This window comes from Candoia aspera, chromosome 5, assembly GCF_035149785.1.
Source record: "Candoia aspera isolate rCanAsp1 chromosome 5, rCanAsp1.hap2, whole genome shotgun sequence".
NCBI classification, from domain to species: Eukaryota; Metazoa; Chordata; class Lepidosauria; order Squamata; family Boidae; genus Candoia; species Candoia aspera.
Window position 1 is genome coordinate 63366133 of NC_086157.1, and position 25224 is coordinate 63391356.

Below are 25224 nucleotides of genomic sequence, written 5' to 3' on the forward strand. Positions count from 1 at the left end.
CATGCAAATGTGAGTAGATTAATAGGTACCGTTTCGGCAGGCAGGTAACGGCGTTCCGTTTAGTCATGCCAGCCATATGACCACGGAACTGTCTACGGACACATGCCGGCTCTTCGGCTTTGAAACGGAGATTAGTACCGTCCCCTAGAGTCGGACATGCCTGGACTTAATGTCAAGGGAAAGCTTTACCTTCACCTAACCTATAAACAATGGCTTGCAAAACATAGTGTCTAGGTTCACACAATATGTTAAGCCAAAACAAAGAATAGTAGTGCCACTTAAATCAGTGCGACATTAAACTTAGATTGAATCATCCTAATAAATGTGCATCTATTCAAGGCCGCAACCGGGGTGGGGGGCAACTGGGGCATGTGCCCGGGTGTCACACTGGTGGGGCACCAAAATGAGCACTGGTGGGGCGCCAAAATGTGTGCGGAATCCATGTTTGCCCCGGGTGACACAGACCCTAGTTGTGGCCCTGCATCTATTGATAAATAAGCTTGGGATAATAGATACTCTAGTACAAATCTTTCAGTTACATATTGTTTCATAAAATAAATGTGATAATCCATTAAGCTGTGCAGTGAGGATAACAATTAGGATCAGTAAGGATCTGAGGTTAGAAGGCACATCACATGAAACCTGCCAATATGTGAATGTGTATTACTGTACAGTATGTTACTTCCATAAAATTGGGTAACTATCTGGAACTCAAGTAATTTTCAGGCTTTCAGATAGCCTTTACAAAAAGTTAAGTTTGTAAATTCTGAACTCTGAATTTGTCTGCAATTAATAATACTTTAAATAAGTGTTTTTCAAACTTGGCAACTTTAAGATGTGTGGACTTAACTCCCAGAATTTCCCACCCAGCCATCCCAGAGAATTCTGGGAGTTAGAGTCTACACATCTTAGAGTCGTTAAGTTTGAAAAACACTGCTTTAGATAAAGATCTTTGATTCCCCCCACCTCAAATATAACTAGAAACAAGTGTATTTATTTTTCTTCTTTATTAATTTAAAAGTCCAACGGAACGAAAAGTAGTTTTTCCTCAGACATACAGGTTTGACTGCAGAACTAGAAAACCTCAGCTTGCGAACAAATATATATTGAAACCGCAATAAATTACATCATCTTTTGCTCCTTTGGGCAGCGAGATGACCTCCGCCGATGCCCCACAGAGCTCAGTCCGAGCGCCTGCTTTACTCAGGCTAGGAACCCGTCTCAGTCGTAGTTTCGCGAGGGGAGAGTAGGCGAGCCGGACCACTTCCGGCTGGGACAGGCAACCCCGCGAAGGGGAATCGAGCTTTCCTCCGCTCCGCCGGGCGTCACGGCGAACCGTGATCGCCCCTGGATATGGGCGTCAAACGCAAAAGCCCGGCCTCGGCCAAGCGGCAGGACCCACCCCCGGCGAAGCGGGTCCGCAGCACCGATGCCGCGGAATTCACCGGCGCCCAGTTCAAGTTCCTCCTCCGCGACCCCAGCGCTGCGATGAAAGGTGAGCCAGCCACCGCGCCATGCCGCTTTCACGGGGCCCACGTGCTGCCCAGGCCCGGTCGAGTTGATCTCTCTGCAGCCACATGTTGCTGATACGCGTAGCTGAATATTTAACGCAAATTAAGTCTGTAATGAATGTGTTACGGACAACTCCGTGGTGTCCAGAAGCAAGAGACAAGTTTAAAAGGAATTTTCTCTCCTTCGGTCCTGAGGAAAAGGATTCTTCAGTTGTACAATGATTATGAATTCTTTGTAGAAAGATCTGTTTTTGCGAATTACACTTGACAGACGATTACCTATTAGTATAGATCAGTATTTCTCAACCTTGGCAGCTTTAAGATGTGTGGACTTCAACTCCCAGAATTCTCCAGCCCCATGCTGGCTGGGGAATTCTGGCAGTTGAAGTCCACACATCTTAAAGCCACCAAGGTTGAGAAATACTATTGTAGACTATAAAAGGGATTATAGAAGGGGATGGAAAGGTTACCTTTAATGAACCTGGAAGGCAGGTAGTCTTCAATGATTGATTGATTGATTGATTGATATATGTGTGTGCGCGCGTGTATATATATATATGTATCTATCTATATCCCACCTTTATTATTATTTTTTAAATAAATAACTCAAGGTGGCGAACATACCTAATACTCCTTCCTCCTCCTATTTTCCCCACAACAACAACCCTGTGGGGTGGGGTGGGCTGAGAGTGAGACTGGCCCAAGGTCCCCAGCCAGCTTTCATGCCTAAGGCGGGACTAGAATTCTCAGTCTCCTAGTTTCTAGCCCATTGCCTTAACCAATAGACCAAACTGGCTCTCTCCAGTTTGATTTTGCAGCTGGATCATTGGTATCATGTCATAGTCTTACTAGAGGTTAATCCTACATTGTTCTAACACACATTACCAACTTTTTCTCCTTTGCTCCTACTATGACGTTTATTTTGTCAGCCTGCATTTGAGGGTTTTTTTTAAGCATCTTATTTCCCAAAGGCTATATTGGTAAGATATTAATGATAGCAAGAAGGAAAGAAAGCAAAGTACACTTTCCAGCTCTGCTATGGAGAAGGGGGGCAGTTATTAAATTGGGAACCTGAAATGCAAATTGGTACTTGAATAAAACCGATTTACCTATTTGGCATGCCAATTATACCTTGTTGAAGTAAAGAATAACATACCCAGCATGATTTGAAAGAAGAATCAAATGTATGTTTTGTTCCAGGTTTGGAAATGTTCATAGCCAAAGCTAAACTACTACCATCAAATGAAAAATATGATGTAGTGGAAGGATACATAAAAGTTTCTGTTGAATGTGTAGAAATTTTTAAACTTCTGGATGGTGAAAGGCGTCCTGAAAGTGAGGTCAGTGTTTCAACTGAGTACCAATCTTGTAAATTGTCTTTATGCTATTAAGACTGCATATGCATTCTGCTGTATGCCATTTGTGATTATTTTATTCATTTAAAAGTATCCTTGCACTTCTGCACTCACTAGGGAGTAACCCTTAGTGAATTTTATTTCTGAGTAAATATAAGATTGAATTGTTAGTAGTGGTTTACTCTGTGCAGTCCTTTCTGAAACACTCATGCGATGTTTTAAAAATATTTTTCAGCTTATGAATAATTAATTTCTTAGCTGTTTCCTACAGTGCTCAGATGCTTGTGCAGACATACTTTAATTCAGAGATGGACAGCGCATCCAGATCTTGCTGGACTGTAATTCCTGTTATCCCTCAACACTGGCCATGTTGACTAGGCTTGTCACAGGTTACTGTCCCTGCAATACAGTGTTGCAAATAGCAGTGTACCTTTGGGGGTAGAGGTAGGATATTACACTCCTGGGACTGGACTTAGTATAGGTACTGAGGTAAATATAAATGTGTGTTCTAAATGAGGTAGCACAGTTCTTCATGTATGGAAAAGAAGCAGGCAAGGATGAGCATTTGTCCTATCAGAGGAAAGGTTTCAGGATGCGTTTGTACTCTGCTAAACCTGCCTGTCAGCAACATCCTTTCTCAACCTTAGCAACTAAGATGTGTGGACTTCAACTCCCAGAATTCCCCAGCCAGCAAGCTGGGATAAAGGATAGTAAACAGCTTGATCTGAAGCTTAAATGGTGCAAGTGTAGAGCAAGGTGGCTGTCCACTGACTGGACGAACACTTTCCATGCCATCCTCTAGTAGTAAGTAGGCTAAGACTAGAAAGCCATCTGAGGAGGAGTCCCTTTGAGAATGAGGATTAGTTTGGCTGTCACTCAAGCTCACTTCAAATGGAAGACTGTCCAGTACCTTGTTTAATAAGGTATTTAAAGCGCTGATATAATTAAACAAAATAGGCAGATAGGTTTCCCATCCCTCCTTTAAATGAAAGCACAACAGTAACTAAATAGTAATTAAAACTTTGACTCTATGGAAATCTTCATTAGGATCATGTAATTGCAATCCAAAGCCCTTTCTGGGTACAACTTACTTTAACAGTAGAGGGTTGCAATAGGGCTAGAACACTGCAAAGCCTGTTTCCCTGTTGCAATACAGTTCATTTAGAATGTGGTTGCTCAGTTCCATTTGTATCTTAAAAAGAAAGTTGGGATGTTTGAAATTTTGCAGATGCTGCTAATTTTTGAAGCTCTAGAAAACATTTTGCTGCGAACAGCAAGTGATCTGTCTCATTTTCGTGTTGTGGGGATGAATATAGTAAAGAAATTGATCAACAGTTACATGAAATTAATTTATGCTGCCTTGTATTCCGAAAGTCATAGGTAAGTTCCTTGTTTGAAACAAAACTTGGTTTGGAACCACAGTGGAATAAAATGTTCCTTGCTCAGGACTGTGCTTATGCTCTGTTACCAGGACTAACAAAGCACTCTTTAATTCTGATTTAGAACTACCTCACAGAAAAGCTGTGGTTGCATTCTACATAGTACATCCTATGTTCAATCTGGAGACTGGATTAATAATTTCTTAAGTCCCTTCTGTCTCTGTTATTCTAGGAACATTTTTATTTGTATGTAAACATCTTCATTTTGCTTCCTGGTTCACTTATATATGATGATTTCTTTATTCTCCATAAATTTTGAAAAATCTAGATTAAACAATAATTTAAAATATATAGTTCAATATTTCCAATGTTCTGCAGGTTCTCAAATTATTTTTCCTGAAGTTACAAAATCCAGATGGTGCACCATTTGTAGAATTGCAAATGGTGTTACTCCAAAAATCTGCTATGTTCTGCCTTGTCATTTTCATATAGTAGGATCTGTCTTAAGATCATAATTTAATGAGTTTTAACCAGAAAAAAATATTTAGACTACAGTGTTCATGCATAAATCTTAAAGTAAAAATTCTCTCTCTCTCTCTCTCTCTCTCATACATACACAGAGGGAGAGAGAGGGAGAGAGATTTATGAAGCATCACTATATCCATGGCATAAAGTAAAAAAGAATCTGTGACAGGGTTGTTAAATTGTGGAAATTATGGATCCTGTTCCAAAGAGCAGTGGGCTTTACTTTTTCAAGTTTCAGTCCTGAACAGCTTTTATCAAATCTGTTACGATGTATTGTGAAAGCTTTAGGTTGTGATAGTCAAGATGCCTTCATTGCATGCACATCCATCCATCCATCTTTCTTCCTGTAAAATGTTTGGGAGATACTTTAAATGTAGAAAATAAATATTCCAGTTAATTTACCTAATAAATGAATATTAACATCAGCAATGCTGTTGGGGAGATACCATTCTCCTGTGTTATTATTTAAACTGGGCATATAACTGGTATATATGTGTTTTCATCATATACAATATGTACTCTTTGTAGAGCAATACTTATTTTTGTTGCTTTTGTGGTTAGCATATGCTTACATTTATACATGTAAATAACAGGAAATCCGGCTTGCTATAGTTAAGTTCCCTTGAAATTTTCTTGGGCTGGTTGGCCAAAAGTGACACAAAAGTTTGTAAGCTTATAGTCTTATTAGCAGCATACATGAGAAGAATAATACTTTATTGCACAATAAATTAAAGTACTTGTGTTTAGATTGACTATGAATGATACTAGGCATCTGCTGCCTTAGCTAACTGAGTTGAACAAACACCTTCATTTCAAAGGTGCCTGTTCTCACTTTTTAATTTCTCATTCATTAGTTTGTTTGCCTGTTCGTTGCTTCAACATTGCTCCCTGTTCTGATTGTCTCTCTTTACAGAATGTCTCGTCTGTGTCTAACCTTACTATCAGCAATGGTGACACAGGGACCAGATGCTGCAAGAGATGTCTATAGCCACTTTGACTTCAATAATAAATTCCTACCTAATTTAGTGAAAAAGAGAGACTATAAGGTAAGATAGCAAAAAAGTCATCCATGAGGGTTAAATGATGGCTTATGCTTTTTCTCTTTATTTTCAAAGTAAAGCTGGGGTTAAAAAGAAAAGCTCATATTTTTATTTTTGAGACTAGTACTGTTTGTTTCTTTTTTTTCAAACATAGATATTCATCCATATGCAGCTCAGAAGAAAGGAACTTGTGGTCCTCCACATGATTTATTACATTGAATTTAGTACAATATATCATTTGTACATAATAGCCCCCTTGTTTTTTTAAAAAAGTTGACAGCTACCGTTATGAGATAAATCTTATTTTTTAAAAAATCTTTTAAAGTAAAAAGATAATGAAGCAAAGTCATGATGAGATTTTCACAGCAAACCCATTGACACATGTAAATTCAGACACTGCGTTCATCTTTTTAGAAAAAGTACACAGTAGATTTTTGAAAAATGCAATGCTTGTCTGGAGAGATCACATTGAATACTGCTGAGAAAAGCTATCACTTCTAGAAAAACAGTTTAATCATATTCTTGATATGCTAGTTTTCTGTATGAGGGCAGAATTTTGTTCTGAATTGGTTGTCCCTAACCTTTGGCCATCTTGGATTATGAATATTGAAGTCCAACGTATTTGGATGACGGGCAATTAGAGAAGGTTGACTTAATACATGTGATGTCCTTGGGAGTTGTGTTACTTGAGTATTATGTAAGCATAATAGGCAACCAGAACAGTAGAAACTTTTACATATCTAAACCATTGTGGGCTCACTGCCAAGAACATGATTAGCAGACTGATACAGAAGTAAGATACTGATGAGTGCAAATCAAGAAGGTCAAGGCACTTTATGAAATGTACAATAGATATACAAATATTTTTGTCAGTTAATATATTGATAACTCTATGCTTAAATCTGCAAATACATATACGTTTATGTAGGATCCCATTTTTGAACCATTGTAACCTTGTGGCATTTAGGCTTCTCATACATACTGAACATTTCTTAATATTGTTTAGGGCAAGCCTGATATCCGTACAGCATACATCCAATATGCCATTTCCTTTTTAATAGCTGGGGACCACTCAATCCTTGTGCAAGTTCTGGAGTTAAAAGGTATTTTACAAGTATTCTTAAGGGTCTTCCTAAATTATTTGTTGTATGAATAAAATAGGAAGGATATAACTGGATCTCATAATGCCTGGACCAAAGTTCTGGACAATCATTGCTTATTTCCGTGTGTTCTAGTTTTGTTTTCCCAACAAAACAAAGTCGGTTCTTGAGGTATACAATGGAAAAGCTTTGGACAGCCTCTGCTGCTATTAAAGTGGTACGCTTGGGGTTCTGGGTCAAGCACTGATGCCACTTAGCAAAAGAAGTAGGGCTCCTTTAACTATAGAGTGTGCTAAGGGCTAGGTGAGCACCTGCCCAAGAATTGTAAATATTTCTGTAAGACACTATGGAATTAGTTCACAATATCAACTTTCTCTTTGCTGCGTTACATGCTCACTGTTTTCTTTGAATCTTCTCATTTTGGTTTAAGTTGTCAACATAACGTATTCTTATGTAACAGCGGCATAGCTTTGCAAAATTGATTTAATTAAAAATGTTTATGGTATTCCAGCTGTAATGTTAACCTTTATAAATATTTTTTTAGATTTCATTCCAGATATTATTAGGACAGGTTTAAAAGAAGATAAAATTTCTATAATTAACCTTCTGCTTTCAACCCTGGAAACTAAGGTATACTCTGCAAATAGCTTTATTTTTTATATCTTCTTTGATTGCTGAAATGGCTTCATTGTGGTTTTCTAGACAGTCTCTATTACTATTTTATTATTTTGCTGTACTTAAGAACTTATCAGCATTTCTGTTATAGAGCTTTTTGTTTGATTTGCTTATGCTTCTAAGTTTTTAAGTAACCAAAAAATTAAAGTTGTAAACAAATGCAACAGTGGCATTAGAATTATTTATTATACTTCTGACAGTTCCCATAAGTGCAGACTTATGGTCTCATTTAAGAATTTTTGGACTATTGTAAGAAAACAACAGTTTTGTGCCCCCTTACAATTGTGTTATTATATTGTATTATTTGTAGGTGATTCTCAATAAAAATATCAGTAAGACCCAGAAAGTGCACTTTTTTACTTCAGAAATATTGAACCACATTGCTTCACTCTACCGCTGGAATGGAATTACTGATGTCAGCACAGAAGATGTCACGGTATAATGTCCTGTCTCCATCTTTTTCTTACATCTAAATAGTGTTTAAGATGATCAGAAACATACTGTTACATGTCACCACTCAAAGGAGGAAAGTGGAAGGCCATACCAAACCCAAGTAAGGTGAAAATATTTTGCCATACTAGGAATAGTAATCTGGGCTATTTGTGGGAAAATGGCATCCAGTTTGGGCCAATGTGAGCAGCCCGCCTTATACAAGCAGGCAGAGTCTACACCAGCTTTCCACAATATGGTTGCCTTCAGATACATTGAGGTTGCACCACCCAGTACTCCCCAACCAGCATGGGGAAGCACTAGAAACATTTAAGAATAGAACCTGGGATCTTCTACTTTGTGCTCTGGAAATACTGAATAAGCAAACATGATAAGCCTGACTGTTTTTCTTCAATTTGCTAATTTTATGCAGGCTTCCCAAGATTGTGAAGAGCCAGGAAAGCTTTTAGTGAGAGAACTGGTTCATAAATTTTTAATGAACCTTTGTTGTTCTCTGAAACATGGCATTAACTTTTATGATCCAAGTCTTGGCACGTCTGGCAGGTAAAGCATTCAGGTTGTTCAGTGTTAAAGTCTGATTATTTTTTGCAGTTCTATTTAGGTTAGAGCTAAATTGTTTAGAATATTTTCTTCAGTGTTGTCTCATCTTTCGTGAATGGTAGAGTGTTGGTTATTCTATCGTATGGTAATTCTACAGAGCAAGGAGGTAACAGAACAAGACTTTTATCTCTTGGCCTATTTTAGAAGCAAAGCTTCTACTGGTTTTGGTCAAAAAGTCTTCATTGATTCCCATCCTTTAAACATTAGGTCTGGCAACTCTCTCTCTCTCTTTTTCCTTTCTCAAAAGCTTTCTGGCAACTTTTTCTTCTACAGTGGGCAATGTCTGAAGTCTGCATATGAAACCAATAGGATTCAGTTAATTAATCTGCATGTCTGTATGTAAATTGCAGTTACCATATAATAGTACAAGTAATTGAAGGTTCTATGCAGTATTAGTAAGAGATTTTAGCAGGAGTTGATAGCTTGTAAGAATTTTTTCTATGGGAAATCCTTATGTATCTTACAGTTGCAGATAAAGCAATACAGTGCTGTTCAGGTAAGAAGGCTAACAAAATTAAGTTTGAAATACATTATCTTTCCATTCCAAAGCTCATGAAATTTTGTTAGTTTAGAGGTTTGTTGCATGCCTTTCACTGCACTTGACAATAGAATTTTAGTCACTGAAGGTTCCTTCTGGTTTGGCATGATTGATCACCTGCTATTAAAGGTTGCTGACTTGCTGAAATATAACAAAATGATAATCATTTTCATACACTTCAGGTTAATTTTTGTTCCATTTCTTGTTAGACAAAAGTCTGAAAAACAGTTTATGAAATGGGTGGAGTCAGACTCCAAAAGGATACAAAAGTAAAATGTTTCATTGAACAGGTTCAGCACACACACACACACACACACACCGTATGTGTTTGTGATAATGTTCTTCATCCTGCCAACCTCCAAAATGGATGAGAAAGGCTGACTTACAGTAACTCCTGCCCACTGATAGCACTTGCAGAGTGAATTCTGATCACTGATAGCACTTTTGTTGATTATGTGCTACATAATACATATTCTGTCAAAGTGATGCTTCTTTTAAACTTTTTTTTTTATTAGAGGAGGTAATTTGGTACTGCTGCGCTTTCTTCTGAGTCTAAAAACTGCTGCAGAAGATGAGATGGTTGCTGATCTTATGGTGAACATTTTCAAAGTATGCCCAGATTTACTGAACAGATACTTTAAGGAATCCCAGTATTCTTTTGTTCCCAGGCTAAAATCTGCTTGGCTAGACAATATGAAATTGCTGAGAAAGGTAAGAACTACTTGAAAAGTATGTATTTAGTACATGAAAATGACCCTTATCAGCATTTTTCTTGTTATAATGACAATCATCGAAGTGCCTCTGTGTGAACATGACTATATTTGATGGAGAGTCAGAAAGAAATTCTCTTTAATTAAGGGGTTGCTCAAGCATGGATAAATGGCAACCTTGGGGCTCTCTTGTGCTTCTCTCAAGGCTTTATACAATGTGAGTAAATAACTTCTGATTCGAATTAAACTACATTTGTTTCAATGTTTCTGTCGGTGTAAATAATTCAGGGATTTTTGGTTGTTGTTTTTTTTGTAATTTTCACTGCAGTCAGATAAAATCTGCAGATATTATTTAGAAAAGGGAGGAGAAAGGAGCTGTCACAGGCTGAGATTTTGCCATAAATTATACTGTACTGTATTTGAGTAACTCTGAAACTTCTGAATTATGTTGCCATTAATTACTTTCTGTTTTGCTGTAATGTATGCAGGATAGTGCAGAGGAGATTGCAAGCTTGTATCAGTTTTAAATATGTAAATTAATATTGTGATCAAAATGCAAATGTAAAAGATCTGTATTCCTTGACCCTTTGGGATTATTTATAGTCCAGTTGTATAAATTTCTACTTGGAAAGAATTCTCAGTGAATTCAGTGGGGCTTTCCCCCCAGTAAATCTATAGGATTGCAAACTTAATCATTTAGCTTTTGTTTATTTTTGAAGGGGAACAAAGAGGGCCCCCCAACTCAGTGCCATTCCTATCTCTGACCCCACTCCCCCCCAAATCAGCATGGTCATATCCAGTAACTATGTATTCAGCCAATTAAAAGATCAGTTAGGCTTAGAAGCCAATTGGTACATTGTAGGCATCATGTGATTTAATAAATGAGCCCTCTCAAATATAGTACAACACCTGTTGAGTTTTACAAACTAACTTTAAAGGCAGCTCCTTGTAGAGTCCATTATAATAATCCTGCCTAGCTGTCAGTAAGACATGGATAAGCCATGCTGTGCCAACATTTGCACTGTAATTTTTTAGATTTTTTTCCCCTGTGGAAGAAGCTTCTGTTTTAATGCCTTTATCTCAGGCTATTTAGGAATTTCTTTATAATTTCTTTTTGTGATGTTTTTGAACTTTTATTGTTTAAGGATCTGGAGAGCATCGCTATTGCTATTTTCTGTTACAGATCTTCCCATCTTGCAGATGCCTCCCTGACTGCTGAAACTTTCCAACGGAGGAACTATTTTATCATGATGTTCTCCTTCTCTTGGGATTTAGTTGAAGTATGGGAAGCCAGGCAGGCTGTACAACAGCTAGAGAGATGATTTTTTACAGTGAAAGACAAGACATCTTTTGGCAGCCTCTTAATTAAATACAAAAATGCCACTCTTAACCCATGAAAAATTCATGCAGATTCTATTCTCCTTTGAACGCATTTCAAAAGCATGCTGTTTTTCATCCAACTGAATGAGAACTAAGAGAAAAAAATTCAGGGATTTTTTTCAGCACAATCCTATAGAGCAGTTTGCATTGCAGTTCGTTCATTTCAGAATTTGAAATGAAAAGAGTCAGAACAATAAACAGGAAGTGGGATTTTAATATGTGGCCAGCTAAATTTATTCTTGTGTGTTTTCAGCGCTTAATTGCTGTTATCTGCTCCTAGTCCTTTAGAAGGAGTGCACTATTAACTCAGGAGGGGTGATTAAATACAGTAGCAGCCAGTGTATGATTATCTTTCCCTGTATTTACTGAATTCTTATATCACTGTACCAGGTCTTCTCTATAGATTGACTGGTAAGCCTTTGAACTGAAGATTATTAGCTAGCATGTTATTTGGTGCTAGGTGTTACTAGTTATTTGTGGAAAATGTAGTCTGTTTCTTAAGCATCAGCCTGAAAGGTATTAGATCAGCCTTCCCTTGTGCGTCCTACCATAACTGATCACCATAATTTTATGTGAGCATGGTTTGTGAGGCACTGGCCTGGGAAAGGGTGATAAAAAGTGATGGAGAATGTTTGGGAAGGATCAGTAACAGAGGTCTCTCTTATTTGAAAGGTGCCATAATGATTTAGCTAAAATCTTGAAAATCGAGTGAGAATATAATTAATATGAAAGGATTTATATCTTTATTTCTTCTCCCCTGCCCCCCCCCATGCAAATACATTTTTGGTATACATTGAGGAGTTCTGTTTTTTTGTGTCTTGTCTCTTATGCTGCTGCTCACTGGTTTATGATCATCTGACAATTCAGAGAATGTATATGCAATATATTGAGAGATTTTTGATCAAATTTGTGTGTTGCTTATATGGCCCAAACAGAAGTAGCTTATGACAAAATCAGTTAAACACCATAGTAAAAGGCATAAACAACCAACATACTAAGTAACAAAACCAGCAATAGTAATATGATTACACATTAAAGGAGCAATACACTGTTTTGGCATATTACAGTGGCAAGAAAACCCATGTGTGTTCTGCAGTGCTGAGGCCTATTTTTGCTGATGGTTACTTTTTCTCTGACATATACAGTAGGCCTAGGTTGGTTTCTAGTGCAAAGGAGAAAGGAGGAAGTCATTTAGAAGTATAGCATTTGAATCCTGTGTTTGCAGATCTTGTAGAATATTGTTTTTTCAGCACAATACAGCAGTTGTTTTAGAATTGGGCCTGGGCTTCCCTAATTACCTTAAAACTAGTAAGAATTTTTCTGCTTCAGTAATGACCTCTCCTGCCAATTTTTTCAGTTCCACATTTTTTTCTTTTCATAAGCAGTTGGGCAATTTAGACCATTATGAATCCAGCTGAATTGATTACAGCCACTATTGTGTCATTTGGGTTTGTGTATGTATATTATATATTTATTTGTATATATCTGTGTGCTTTTTAAATTTCAGATCTATGAGGCTCAGCCAGAAATCTCCAATGCTTTTAAAACGACTGAGTTTATTCCACTTCCTAAATTGCTTTCTATGGTGAAAGTGACTACAGTACCTGCAGTGTGCAATAAAGCCATGCTCACCCAAGGTTTAAATGTAAGAGCTTAGCCCATACTCTGTGATCCTTCTCTCTCCTACTTCGCCTCCCACACTGCATGAGCAGAATTATCTTGAAAAAAAATTCAACAGAATTGCATTATGAAAACCAGTCCATGCAGTCCTAAGCTCATATTCTCCCATTTTCTCCTTCAGGGTGGCCAGAAAAGGCATATGAAATTTTTGTCTTCATAGCATTAGAACTGCCCAGCAGTTAATCTTAACAATGGCTTATTAGAATAAGGGAACTTTAAATTGTAGCATATTGTTTGTTTTATTAATCCATAAATAAGATTAACTGCAGGGTTAGAGTATAATGCTAAATGGTGATGAATTAAGAATAAAAGTCAAAGCTTCCAATTTCCTTTGAATAGCACCAGTAGAGGATTTCATTTTTGAACATACAGTGGTAAGAGTTCATTGTTAGCATTGTTACCGTAACTGGGTAAGGTCTACTGTATAGGGTTTGCATATTTTGAAAGTTATTTGGAAAAGAGTACTTCTGAACACAAGTGTGGCACTTCTTTAGAGCAGCTGCATATTTTTGCAGACTTCTGTACGAGCCTGAAAAGATACCACTGTTTTAATAAGTTGACTCATTAAATCAGTGCATCATTTTACATCCTTCCATGTATTCAACAAGACCTTTTCTGAGTAATTTTTGAAGCCTGCACACCCTACTGCTATATCAATGAAAAGCAATAAGTGGTGTGCATAAGAGGGGCATCCCAGGTTCATATACTGTAGTTCTTTGGGCAGTTTGAGAGCACATTCTCTGCTTAATCCACATGCAGGATTGTTGGCAAGATAAAATGGGCAAGTAGGAACTAAGTATGCTACCTGAAATTCTTGAAAGAAGCTAGAAACAGACATGTTTTTAAAAAGTACATTATTGTTAGAGACAATACATGTTACGTTTAACAGGTTAATCATTTCGATATTAGCTGAGAAGGTAGGTAGACAGGAAAGCTTATTAACTAAATACATACCCTCCCCTGCTTTGTTGTTTTTGTAAATTTCTATTATCCTGGTATCTGTGTCCATCATACAGCACCCATTTCTTCCCAAGTCTATCTTTACTTTCCCTTAAGAACTGCGGGTATAAGAGCATGTATGCTTTCAGATTAATATGGATTTTTTCATTCAATATCTCCCATAGCAACCTAAAGCATTGCACTGCATCAGGACTTTTTAAACCTAATTTATTGAATAAGCCCAAATGATCTGGTTCACATATTGCAGTAAGGCCATAAACAAACAAACCACATTATGGCATAGCACAGTGTAATCTAGCCAGCATGTCCAGTTCCCTGCTTTGCATCTTCTTTTTATTTTAAGCAGCAATTTATTGTAATATTCCATTTGGATCATACTGGCTGGGGATGATGGGACTGGCAGTCCAACATATCCAAAGGGTACTACTTTGCAGAAGCCTGGATAATAGCTGATTTCCCTAAGAGACGCACTGTGTCAAAACAGACTGACCATGCTACTTTTAAAAGTTGTTTTATTTAAAGAGACATTTTGGTTTTATATCTCTTTTTTATATCTCTTTTTTTTATTCTCCTCCACTTGATGCATCCATTTTTTTGTCTTTCCTCTTGCCGATGCATTGAGTTGACTTGTTTTCCCTTCATGTTTGTAGATTGTTTCTAGTTAACTGTAGAGAGCATTGTTAAAATGTGCAAGATGAAGATAAAGCCAAGTAACTGTTTCCATGTTTTTAAATTTTAGATACCCAATAAAACAGTGAAGCATACCATTTTTTCACTTATATCAACTATTCTGAAAAGAGCACTGAAAAATATTGACTATTGTCAGAATGAGAAGTTATGGGAGAAGTCAGAAATCTATACTCCACTTACCATGAAGGAATTTGTACAGCAGTACAGAGAAGCACTTAGTAAGGTACAGTTTTTCCAGAAAAGAAAATAGGCTTCAATTGCAGTTTAAGGAACAAGAAATGCTTCTGTCTTTTGATTCTCTTTGTTCTGGCAGCTGTGGATATAAATATCTAGAGGTATTTTATTGGGTGTTTATATTTTTCAGTATATTGGCTGATATATTATTCTTGATTTGGAAGAAACTGTAAAAGTTCATTTGTTTCAAATTCATTTGTTCATTTGTTTAATATTTAAAAGCTTTTCACAAATTTAGTTCCATGTTTATATTAGTGCTGAGTTAGGGTTCTTAGAATAAAGACTTAGTGGAGAAGGTAAAATAACATTTTCTTAATTATCCATCTGAAAGATTTGAATCTGAAGTTTAACTGGGATGAAGAAGCTACCAGATTTCCAGTTCTGATGAATTGCTGCAAGTAATAAAAGATAAAGCAACAGACATAGGCTTAGATCCAGTGGAGCTAACACACATCTTCAGTTTCCCCTGTTATGACTCCCTTATCCTAGCAGCATCTGCAGCAAACCTTGATGATTATCAAAGTAATGACATATGTCCTTGTGTCCTAAATCTGACATAGGTATGTGTGATAATGTCACACGTGGGTCCTTCATATCCCTTGCCTTCCCACCCCCACACCCTGGCCACAGATGACTATGCTTCAAGCCTTAGATGTTGTTTGGGAGCTACAGTGGAATGAATGTAAAAAACAAAAAGGAAATTAAATGGCAGAAGTCAAGCTTGAATAGGAGAACAATCATAACAGATTATAGTAATCTATAGGGAAAAAATACAGTCTTTCTTGTTAATACATTCAAAATGGTAATAACCTGCAAATTTTTTCATGAATGCAGATTTCTGTTTTTTTCTCCTGTTCTTCTGCTTTGTACAATAATCTTTAAAATCTAGCTTTTACCAGATATGACCAACATAATTGCCATCTGGCAGTCCTTTCTAAAGCAAGATAAGACTCAAGAAGGACAGAAAGAGAGAGGAAAAGATGCTGCTGCTTTTGTGAAGGAAACAAAAGAGGTCAATGAAACAAACAAAGAGCATGGTAGGAAACTTTGGTTAGATCTGTTTTTTTAACCAGTGGCTGAAAATACCTGATAATTCATAGTGCTCCTGAGCTGTCCTTTGATAGGTCCTATTTAATGCAAGAGTTATATTTTAGTAGCATCTAATAAAATTATTAGCTTTTGAATATTTCATCCAGTAGCAGTTATACTAGTACAGTTGTATTGGTGTTGGATTTGAATATAGAATTCAGCATTCTTGTTGTTTCTGAAAAGATTTTGCAGACTAAGTTACAACCCAGTCCTGTGCATAATTCTGAATGAAAAGATTCTTGCAGCAAAGTAACTAAGGAAGTTTTCTATAAAAGGCAAGCAAAAGTGTCCTAGCTCACACCTCACACTCATTCCTGGATGGTGTAAACCATTGTTGAATAAATTACAGTTGTCTGGGTTCATAGAATTCACTATGCAATAAACCATGGTTTATAACCCCACAGGGGCTGTGTTGATAAACCATGCAAAGTTACAAACTAGCAAACCGTATTATTTAGTACAATGCAAGTATCACTTGCCTCTTAAGACATACAGCATATCCCTTAACAGTCTTTCATTTTGCAAATTTTGACTTGGCACAGAAACAGTCCTGCCAGTGTTTTCTCCCTCCTCATATAGACATCAAAGTCGTATGCATCAATACTTTGTAATTTCTTTCTTTTTTCACCGAACAGTATTATAACAATGCTGGCAGTGATTACTGACCCAGAAGAAGGGGCAGAATCGGTTCCAAGCACCAAAAGGAAGAGCCAGGATTAAACTGTTAAATCTTTTTTTTTTAATAAGAATTTTATTAAGTTTCAAACAAAGATAAAAGCTACAGAAAAACAAAAAAAGTACAAAGAAAAAGAAAAAAAAACTAAAAACGTGTGGAAACACAAGAGAAAAATTTTTTTTTAGAGTTACAAAAAGAGGTGACTTCCGACTTTTAACAGAAAGGATACACAACAATTTTCCATAATCAATCCCTTACTCTATATTAAGCCAAAATCACATTATTTCTATAAATCATTTCATTGGCTATTAAACTGTTAAATCTTATCATTTTAATTGCCTAGATATGCTGTCAGTTTATTCTTTTTTAAATTACATGTATTGGTGGCCACTATTTTTCAGGATTGAGCTATGTGTAGAGAAAAAAATTGATATCATAAAATGGGATTTGATTTATGGCAATATGGCATTTCTTTGTTTTTTAATATCTGTCAATCTGTGATTTATCTAGGCTTGGATGATGTAGAGACCACTCTTCTGAAAGCTGTTTTACTTCAAGTTATATGCCTTTATCAACAAGTTGTTCCCCACTTAGTAGCACAGAGCAACTTTGATTTTAGCAAATTAATAAAAGGTAATGTTAAGTATACTTAGGATAAATGGGCTAAGGAATACACCGAAAGTAATATTTATAAAAGAGGGTCTTGTCCAGAGCTTTATTGAGCAGCCAGCAAGATGAGCATACTTAAGTCGCTCCATGAGATGGGCAGCTATATAAATTAGATAGCTAGATAGATAATAAATAAATAATGCCCAAGCCGATTATTTGTGCAGGGTATTTCTTTTTAACGAAATTTCCACATGAGCTTTGAAAGACAAAGGAAAGTGATTGGATGAAACAGGAAATGCCAAACATGTCTATCATTCAGGAGACCTGAGAAGAAAGGGAATAGGGTAATCTTGCAAAGTAGCTTGATAGAAATACTGCTTTGCAACTTCATGAACCACGGTCATGGTTGAGAGATGCAGATAAGTACTGAAAGAGTTGATTGAACTCTTGGGTTTGGTGCCCTAAAACTTTAGAATCTTCTTCCTAGGAAATCTTAGATTTGGTGATTTCAATCCCAGGTGCAGACTTTTTAATTTTCCAATTTTTAAAAAAATTCACATTAACATCAATATGGTGATGGACAAGAGGAGATATAATGGGAATCCTTTTAGTCATGTTTTAGGCTGGGGCATAGCAATAGGATGGCATTGATTGCATTGGGATGGTGGAGCTGGGGTGGGGGTGGTGTCACCATCCTGGCCCTTGTTGATGTCTTGGTGGCTTTTGATACAATTGATCATGGTATCCTTCTGGACTGAGTACAGGAATTGAAAGTGGGAGACATGGAGTTGTGGTTGATCTCCTTTTTCCACAGCCAGTTTCGATTGATAATTGGCGGGGAAGGGGAAGAGGTAAAATACAAAGCCCTACCATATGGGGTGCCTCAGGGCTTGATGCTCTTCCCCCTACTGTTTAATATCCACATGGAGCTGCCAGGTGAGGTAATCTTGTCAGTTTGAGTTCAGGTATGGTACACTGATGATAGGTCTTCTCCCAGTGCCTGGAGGCTGTGGGGCCTGGGTGGTGAGAAACAAGCTCAAACTCCACTAGCAAGAATGAGAGATTGTGGGTTCTTGGAACAGCATCTCCCCAGAGATTCAAACAGTACCTGCATTGCCTGCCTTTAAACAGCCTTGAAAACCTGGCTCTTCCCCCAGGCCTAGGGTGGTTGTCAGGCTCCTTTAGGTTTGTGTAATATGGGAGAGAAGGTTTTTATTGTTTGTCTGGGCTACTGATGTCTCTTTTGATACTGTGTTCTTTCTCCCTTTTTTAATTTGTGAGTGACCCAGAGTCATTCTGGAGTCAGGCAGTCCTAGGAATGTGTGAAATAGATAGATAGATAAATAAATAAATCTATTAATAAATAAATTATAATGTGATGCTGAAAAAAACCCCGTTAATATGTAATGCTGTTCAGTTTTTAAAATTTCATTTGGTGGTTTTATCTTATTTCTTAACTTTAATCAGTAACAGTACTCTTTTCAAATTATAGGTATTTTTACTGAAAAAGGACTGCAACAGGAAATCCCTCCTGTTCTGCATTATCATATTCTCAAATTGGCTCTTGAACTGCCTGCAAATAAATTTTCCTGGTTCAGAATACAGGTAAGAGTGAGATCTGTGATGTTTGGATATGTGATGTCTTACCCTAGTGTGTGAAACAAGCCATTGTGAAGAGCACCTCTTCCTGATTAAATTAACGGTAGGGTGGCTTTATCATCTGAAATGTTGTTTTTAGAAGATGATTTTGTGAATGTGTTTAGGTAAAGGGAATACCCCTACTATTCCTTATCTGCTTATTTTCATTTTAATGATGACTGTAGGTATTTTTTTTTCTCATTTTCACATGCAGAACGGATGAGTGCTAAATGAAAGAGCATAACAAATAAATGAAAGAAAAATGTTTTCCTCTTTGTTCTGTAAACTAAAACAGCTTTTTTGGGGGGGGTCACAGATCCATTAAGAAGAATATTCTTTAATTGACATTTTGAAATGAGAACAGATGTAATAAGAATACATTATGTGGATTAAAGGATTAAAAAGTTTAGCCAGAATGTCACCAATAGTTCAGATTTTTCATTTGGCAATAGGCTTTTAGGGAGAGAAGGGAAAAATTGGTTCAAAACTTCAGAGATTGCATGTATACTTTTGAAATGTAGATAGAACCGCAGCTTTGATAGGATTAGGTTGAACCAGGTATTATTCTGGTTTTAGATTGCATTTGGGATGAGGAAGCATTTACCAGCTGATCCCCAAACTAGCAGCCTTTACTTGCTCATCTACCAGTACTAGATGTAATGGAAATCAACGGAACATCAAATAGAATCTAATCCTATTAAACATGTAATTTCCATCTGCCTTTTGGACCATGGTCACATTTGCATCAAACAAAGATTTAGCACATTTTTTATGAAAACAGAGCAGACACTGGACTTTTGCGTTCTTTTTTTCATCTTTCCTTTTCTACACAGGCATGAGGAGGAATTGAAAGGCAGTTGCTTTTAATTACACTTTCCTATGTTGTTTGGATTCAAACCTGTGGTTAATGCTAGCCCTAGTCTGAAGTTCATTCAGAATTCATAATAGTTGATTGATTGATTGATTGATTGATTAGAGCTGGGCTGAGACAGAATGATGAGCCCAAAGTCACCCAGTGAGCTTCCATATCTGAGGTTGGACTTGAATCTGCGTTTCCTGGTGTCAGTCCAACTCTTAACCATTATACCACAATGGCTCTCAATAATTCAACCTAATTAAAAGTTTGCCCCCGCCCCCTCCAGGTCCTGCTGTGCTGCCTCATTGTGGCAGGTGGTGCTCCTGAGAGGATGAGCAAAGAACTCTGGGAGTGTATATGCCAAAAATGTATACTCCACCAGTGTCACCCAAGGTATGAAGTTCATCCTGGGTGCCCAGTTAAAACAAGCAGGCACCTATATTGGGCAGCAGTGGTATTGCCATGTAGGGGGAAAAAAACCCTTTGAAGTTGGGAACATGGAACATAAAAAGCATGAACATGGGAAAGCTCAACATAGTGAAAGATGAAATAAATCATCTACACATTGACATCTTAAAAGGTAAAGGTAAGGTACAATGTGTAAAGGTACACATTGACATCTTAGGCATCAACAAATTGAAATGGGCTGGTGGGTCTTTTTCAGTCATAAGAACTATTTACTACTCAGGATATAAAACAAAGAAGGGTGCTGCTTTCATTGTTGGAAGAATATAGTGAAAACAGTACTTGAATGCAATGCAGTCAATGCAGAATAATATGAATTAGACTTCGTGGGCAGCCTTTAATATGGCAATTATCCAAATTTATGCTCTAACCACTGATGCAAGAAGAGGAAGTTGATGAGTTCAGTTTGAAATCAACAACACTGAGAACATGCAAGCAAAATAGGCTGCTTGCAGTTGGAGTTTGGAATGCAAAGTTGGAAATACTGAGAAAATGTAGTTGGACTGTATGGCCTAGGAAACAGAAATGAAGCAGGAGAATGACTTACTAATTTCTACCAATCTAATGATTTCTTTGGTTCCAGCAACCAAATGATGTCTATGTATCTGGACCTCACCAGATGGAGTACACAGGAATCAAATTGACTATTGATACAAGGAAGTGGAAGTTACAACAGTGAAGATATGGCCAGGGGCTGACTGTAGAAAGCAGATCACAGACTGCTTATGTGCAGGTCAAGTTAAGCAGAAGAACAAAGCTAACCAGTCTCTCTGTGTGATCTTGAACATATACCCACCATTTTCAAGGAGAATGTTTTAAATTGCTTCGAAGTCATGAACATTATTGAGAGGGAACCAGAAGAACTATGGAATGTAATCAAATAAGTCAGGGATGAATGTGAAAAGAGATTGTAAAGAAGAAATTTGATCAAATTAGATGTCAGAGCAAATGGTGGAAATTACGTGGGAGAGAAGAGAAACCAAGGCCAAAAAATAAAAAGATCTCAGGAAGAAACTTAACAAAGAATGTCAGAGGGCTGTTAGAAGAGACCAGAAGCAAGCTCTACAACCACATGTAAAGACAATGAAAATGACAACAGATAAGGAAAAAGCAAGACTTCCAAAAGATGATTTTGGAATTCAGAAGGTGATTCCAACCTTGAATTGGTATATTAAAGGATGCCCATGAACAGATAGTAACTGATTCAAAGGGATCAAACAAAGGGGCATGCTGAAATTCTGTACAATAGAAATGTCAAAATCCAAGATACCTTAAAAGATATTCCAACTTACAAGAACTTTTAGTACTAGAAGATAAAGTTAGATCACTACTCTAGTCATTTCCAAATTGGAAGACTACAAGAATTGATGAAATCTTTACAAAAATATAACAAGCAACAGCGGAAGAATCTGCAAAGGCTATGCCAGCAAATCTGGAGAATGATGCATTGGCTTATAGACTGGAAGAGGTCAATCTACATACCAATACCAAAGAAAGGAGACCCACCAGTAGCCTACTCTATGCTGATGATGCTACTCTGATAACCTAAAATGCAAATGTCCTACAGTTTCTAGTAATGAAAGTCAAGAAGTGCAGTGAAAAAATTGGACTAAGATTAAATATGAAGAAGACCAAATTAACAGGTATAGCAATTGACAATGAAGATATTGAAGTGGTAGATAGCTTTGCCTTTTAGATTTGACTATCAACAGTAAAGGAACCAGCAGTTAAAAAACATGCCACAGACTAGCAATTGGTAAAGTAACCATGAAGGCCTTAGAAAGTATATTCAGATGCTGTGCTGTATCTGTATTTACAAAGATCACAATCATGCAGACAGTGGTCTTTCCTGTAAAACGATGGAAGCTGAAGTTGGACTTTGAAGAAGCAGGATAGAAAGAGTACTGATGCTTTTGAACTTTGGTCTTGGAGAAGACTCTTGAGAATACACTGGATAGCCAATGGCGAATGGATCATCAAACAAATCAACCTAGAATTCTCACTTGACGCACAAATGGCCAGGCTCAAATTATCATATTTTAGACACTTTATGCGAAGACCTAGCTCTCTTGCAAATTCTATAATGTTGGAAAGGTGGAAGGAAAGACAAGAGGGAGACAAGTGGCAACGTGGGTGGACTGAGTTACAGCAGCAATGAGTACATTACTGGAAGACCGGAAGAAACATTGGGAAACTGTTCAACTTGGAGGAAATATATCTATTTGGTCACTAAGAGCTGACACTAGCTTGATGGCACATAGCCAAGAGTTGGCAAGACTTGCAAGCTTCTTTTCTGTCTTGTGACATTTTGATTGGTCTTATAAAGATATCGTCACATTGTGCATACTGCATCGTTTTAGAAAACAGCACATACTTTGTTGCTTTCCCAGTTCAAAATATGGAATATTAAAATACTGATTCATGTTATGCTTCATTATTTTTTTAATTTGGTACTGCTATACATTGCCTTCTTTAATGTAAAATATTAGTTACAGGGTTTTAATTTCTGTGATGAGACATAGAAAAATTCACCAACTATAACCAATACAAATGTGTTCTTTAGGATGAAGCTGGGAAGGTTTGTGGTGAAAGATCTGTATTTTACCTACTGATGAAAATGTTTGTAACCAGCCACCATTCACAGCTCAAAATATCAACCAAGAAATTGATTATTAAGGTGAGTTATTATTTACCTAGTGAAAGCAGTTGACAGAGAACATGCCATAGAATAGTCTTTCCTTACCAGGTACTTTCCACATACATTGGAGTATAACTTCCATCATCTGTAGAAGTATTTGTAAAACCCTGGATTGGGAAATGCTGCTTTAGAAGGTTGGATTTAGAAGTTAGCAATATATGTACCCCCACCCAGCTTTTAATTTTCTGAAGAACATACCACTTGCTGTTTGCTTGTACTGTTCCGGGAAGAGGGTTCATTAAGCACTTTTAAAAATTATTATCTGGGTTGGGTTTTGTTGTTTTTTTTGCTTTTGAGACAGCCTTGACTCCTGGACAACTCCATGGAGTTTTCTTGGCAAGATTTTGGAAGTGGTTTGCCATTGCTTTCTTCCTAGGGCTGAGAGAGAGTAACTAGCCCAAGGTCACCCCGCTGCCTTTTTGCCTAAGGCAGGACTAAAAATCATAGTCTCCTGAATTCTAATCTGATCCCTTTAATCACTACACCAAACTGGTTTATGAGGTTAAAATATGCACATCCTGCCTGTCATGCCAAGCATCTCCAGACAGTATATAAGAGGCTTGCATTCTCTGTAGGTGGCTGGCTATAGGTAACCTCCAGACGTCTTTTTTGCTTTTTGCTTAACCAGTGGAAGTAGGCAAATATGCACTGGACTGTAATGTCTCCCCAAGTGATTTCCTTGATTATGCTTCCCATCCTAGTCTTCACTACAGCAGAGCTGTTTTGTATTTTCAATCCAAATCTGGCTGAGATGATGAAAGTAAAATTTATATAGTGTTGCCCTGTTGCTGCATTCCCTAGTTCTATAGGAGTCCTGCTTTGTCCTGAACAACAACAACAACAACAAAAATCATGGTCCAGTCCTACCCATAGAGATTGGCATATTGTAAAAATGTTGTTAAATAAAGTAGGAAGCAAAAACTCCCTTAAGCTTAACTCTGCTGTATAGTTGTCTTGACAATATACAAGTGGTTTGCCATTGCCTTTTTCCAGGATTTTTTTCAGTTTCCCACTCTAACCCATAGCGATGGATTTTATGGGTGATCTCCCATCTCAGGATCAGCCACTTAGTTTTGTCAAGATCAGCCATGGTTGGCTAAATGCTTCCACTTGCTGTGAGCTGGTTTTATTAGAACTGAAATTTCAGACTATTAACAAATAAATTAGATTATTCAGACTAAATAAAGTTTTAAAGAAACACTTAAAAAAAACAGGTGTCCCTCAAAAACCTGTTCTTTTCTTATTTGTTCATTCTGTTGTTGTTATTGTTGCTTGTAGCATATCTTCCTGATAAGCTGATTGCAAAATCAGGCTTGTTTTCTGCTGGTTGTCATCTTGTGGTCCAATGGGCTCTTGATATTGCCCACTAGTTTGCAGACTTTTTTTTTCCTGCAACTTCAAATGGAAGTTCAATTAAGAAGGATGTTCCACTCTTCTCCCTCTGTAGTCTCACAATTGGCTTCTTTTTTTTTTTTAAACAGGAATAGTTTTTAAATATAATTCTGATTTGTCCATTTCTCACTTTTAATGGTTTAAAAGACTTTCAAATAACATTTCAGTGTAGGGCTTCTTGATTATATTGAAGGAAATATAAGTTCTTAATAGAAACAACTATTTGTTTGAACGGTAAGGCTAAATTTAATATTTTTAGCATCTTTTGCACGTTTATTCAGAAATAAACTTCACTTAATTAAATGGTATCCCATTTTAAAAATACGCTGAGGATTGCAGCCTTAGAAAAGGAAGCAGCAGGGCTAAAAACAAACAGGACAAGTCAGAGCTTACCCTTCTTTTTTAAATCTGCAATTTTCTGGCCTATACCTAAATAAACTCCAGTGAAATCTGTGGAACATACATGGATATTTAGGATTGTTAACCTACTAATTAAATTGATAAATGTTTGCAGCCTTAGTATAACAAAAGTGACATATTGTTGGGACTGTTTAAAAGAAAAGACTTTGCCTTGACTTTTTCAATTAAGACTTTTAATTCAACTATTTTTGGCAAAGAATTAGTTGGTTACTTTTATTGTTCCCAACCAGAGTCCATAACCATTGGGACAGGATATAGTTACCAGCTGGGTTCATATATCAGGCAAATCCATAGCTTATTTTAACTGTGGTTTGGTGAATGATCAACGGTGGCTAGGTTCGCACATTATACTAAATCTTATTTATTTATCATTACAGTGGCTGGGTTCACATATTGCAAAAAAACAAATAAATTACATTATGACTTAGTTTGCTATGTGAAGCCAATTATTTATGCATCTAAGCAAGTAAAATTTATCCAGAATAATTCAAGTAAGGCATGTCCCCGAATTTCTTCCAAATAAAACTCATTCGACATAAAATATTTCCTTTATA

General features: G+C 37.0%; 1 protein-coding gene across 1 annotated transcript in view; it reads left to right on the plus strand.

Moving 5' to 3' along the window:
• Window positions 1–1288: 1288 nt before the first annotated feature.
• Window positions 1289–25224, plus strand: part of URB1 (URB1 ribosome biogenesis homolog) — a 56791-nt gene continuing 32855 nt past the window's right edge. The window contains exons 1-15 of the mRNA XM_063305442.1: window positions 1289–1495; window positions 2712–2851; window positions 4095–4246; window positions 5684–5816; window positions 6817–6913; window positions 7455–7540; window positions 7896–8021; window positions 8448–8578; window positions 9689–9884; window positions 12771–12908; window positions 14643–14816; window positions 15717–15864; window positions 17103–17225; window positions 18694–18806; window positions 22724–22837. Coding sequence (XP_063161512.1) covers window positions 1354–1495; window positions 2712–2851; window positions 4095–4246; window positions 5684–5816; window positions 6817–6913; window positions 7455–7540; window positions 7896–8021; window positions 8448–8578; window positions 9689–9884; window positions 12771–12908; window positions 14643–14816; window positions 15717–15864; window positions 17103–17225; window positions 18694–18806; window positions 22724–22837 — 2013 coding nt within the window. The 5' untranslated portion in view covers window positions 1289–1353. The remainder of the gene's footprint in view (window positions 1496–2711; window positions 2852–4094; window positions 4247–5683; window positions 5817–6816; window positions 6914–7454; window positions 7541–7895; window positions 8022–8447; window positions 8579–9688; window positions 9885–12770; window positions 12909–14642; window positions 14817–15716; window positions 15865–17102; window positions 17226–18693; window positions 18807–22723; window positions 22838–25224) is intronic.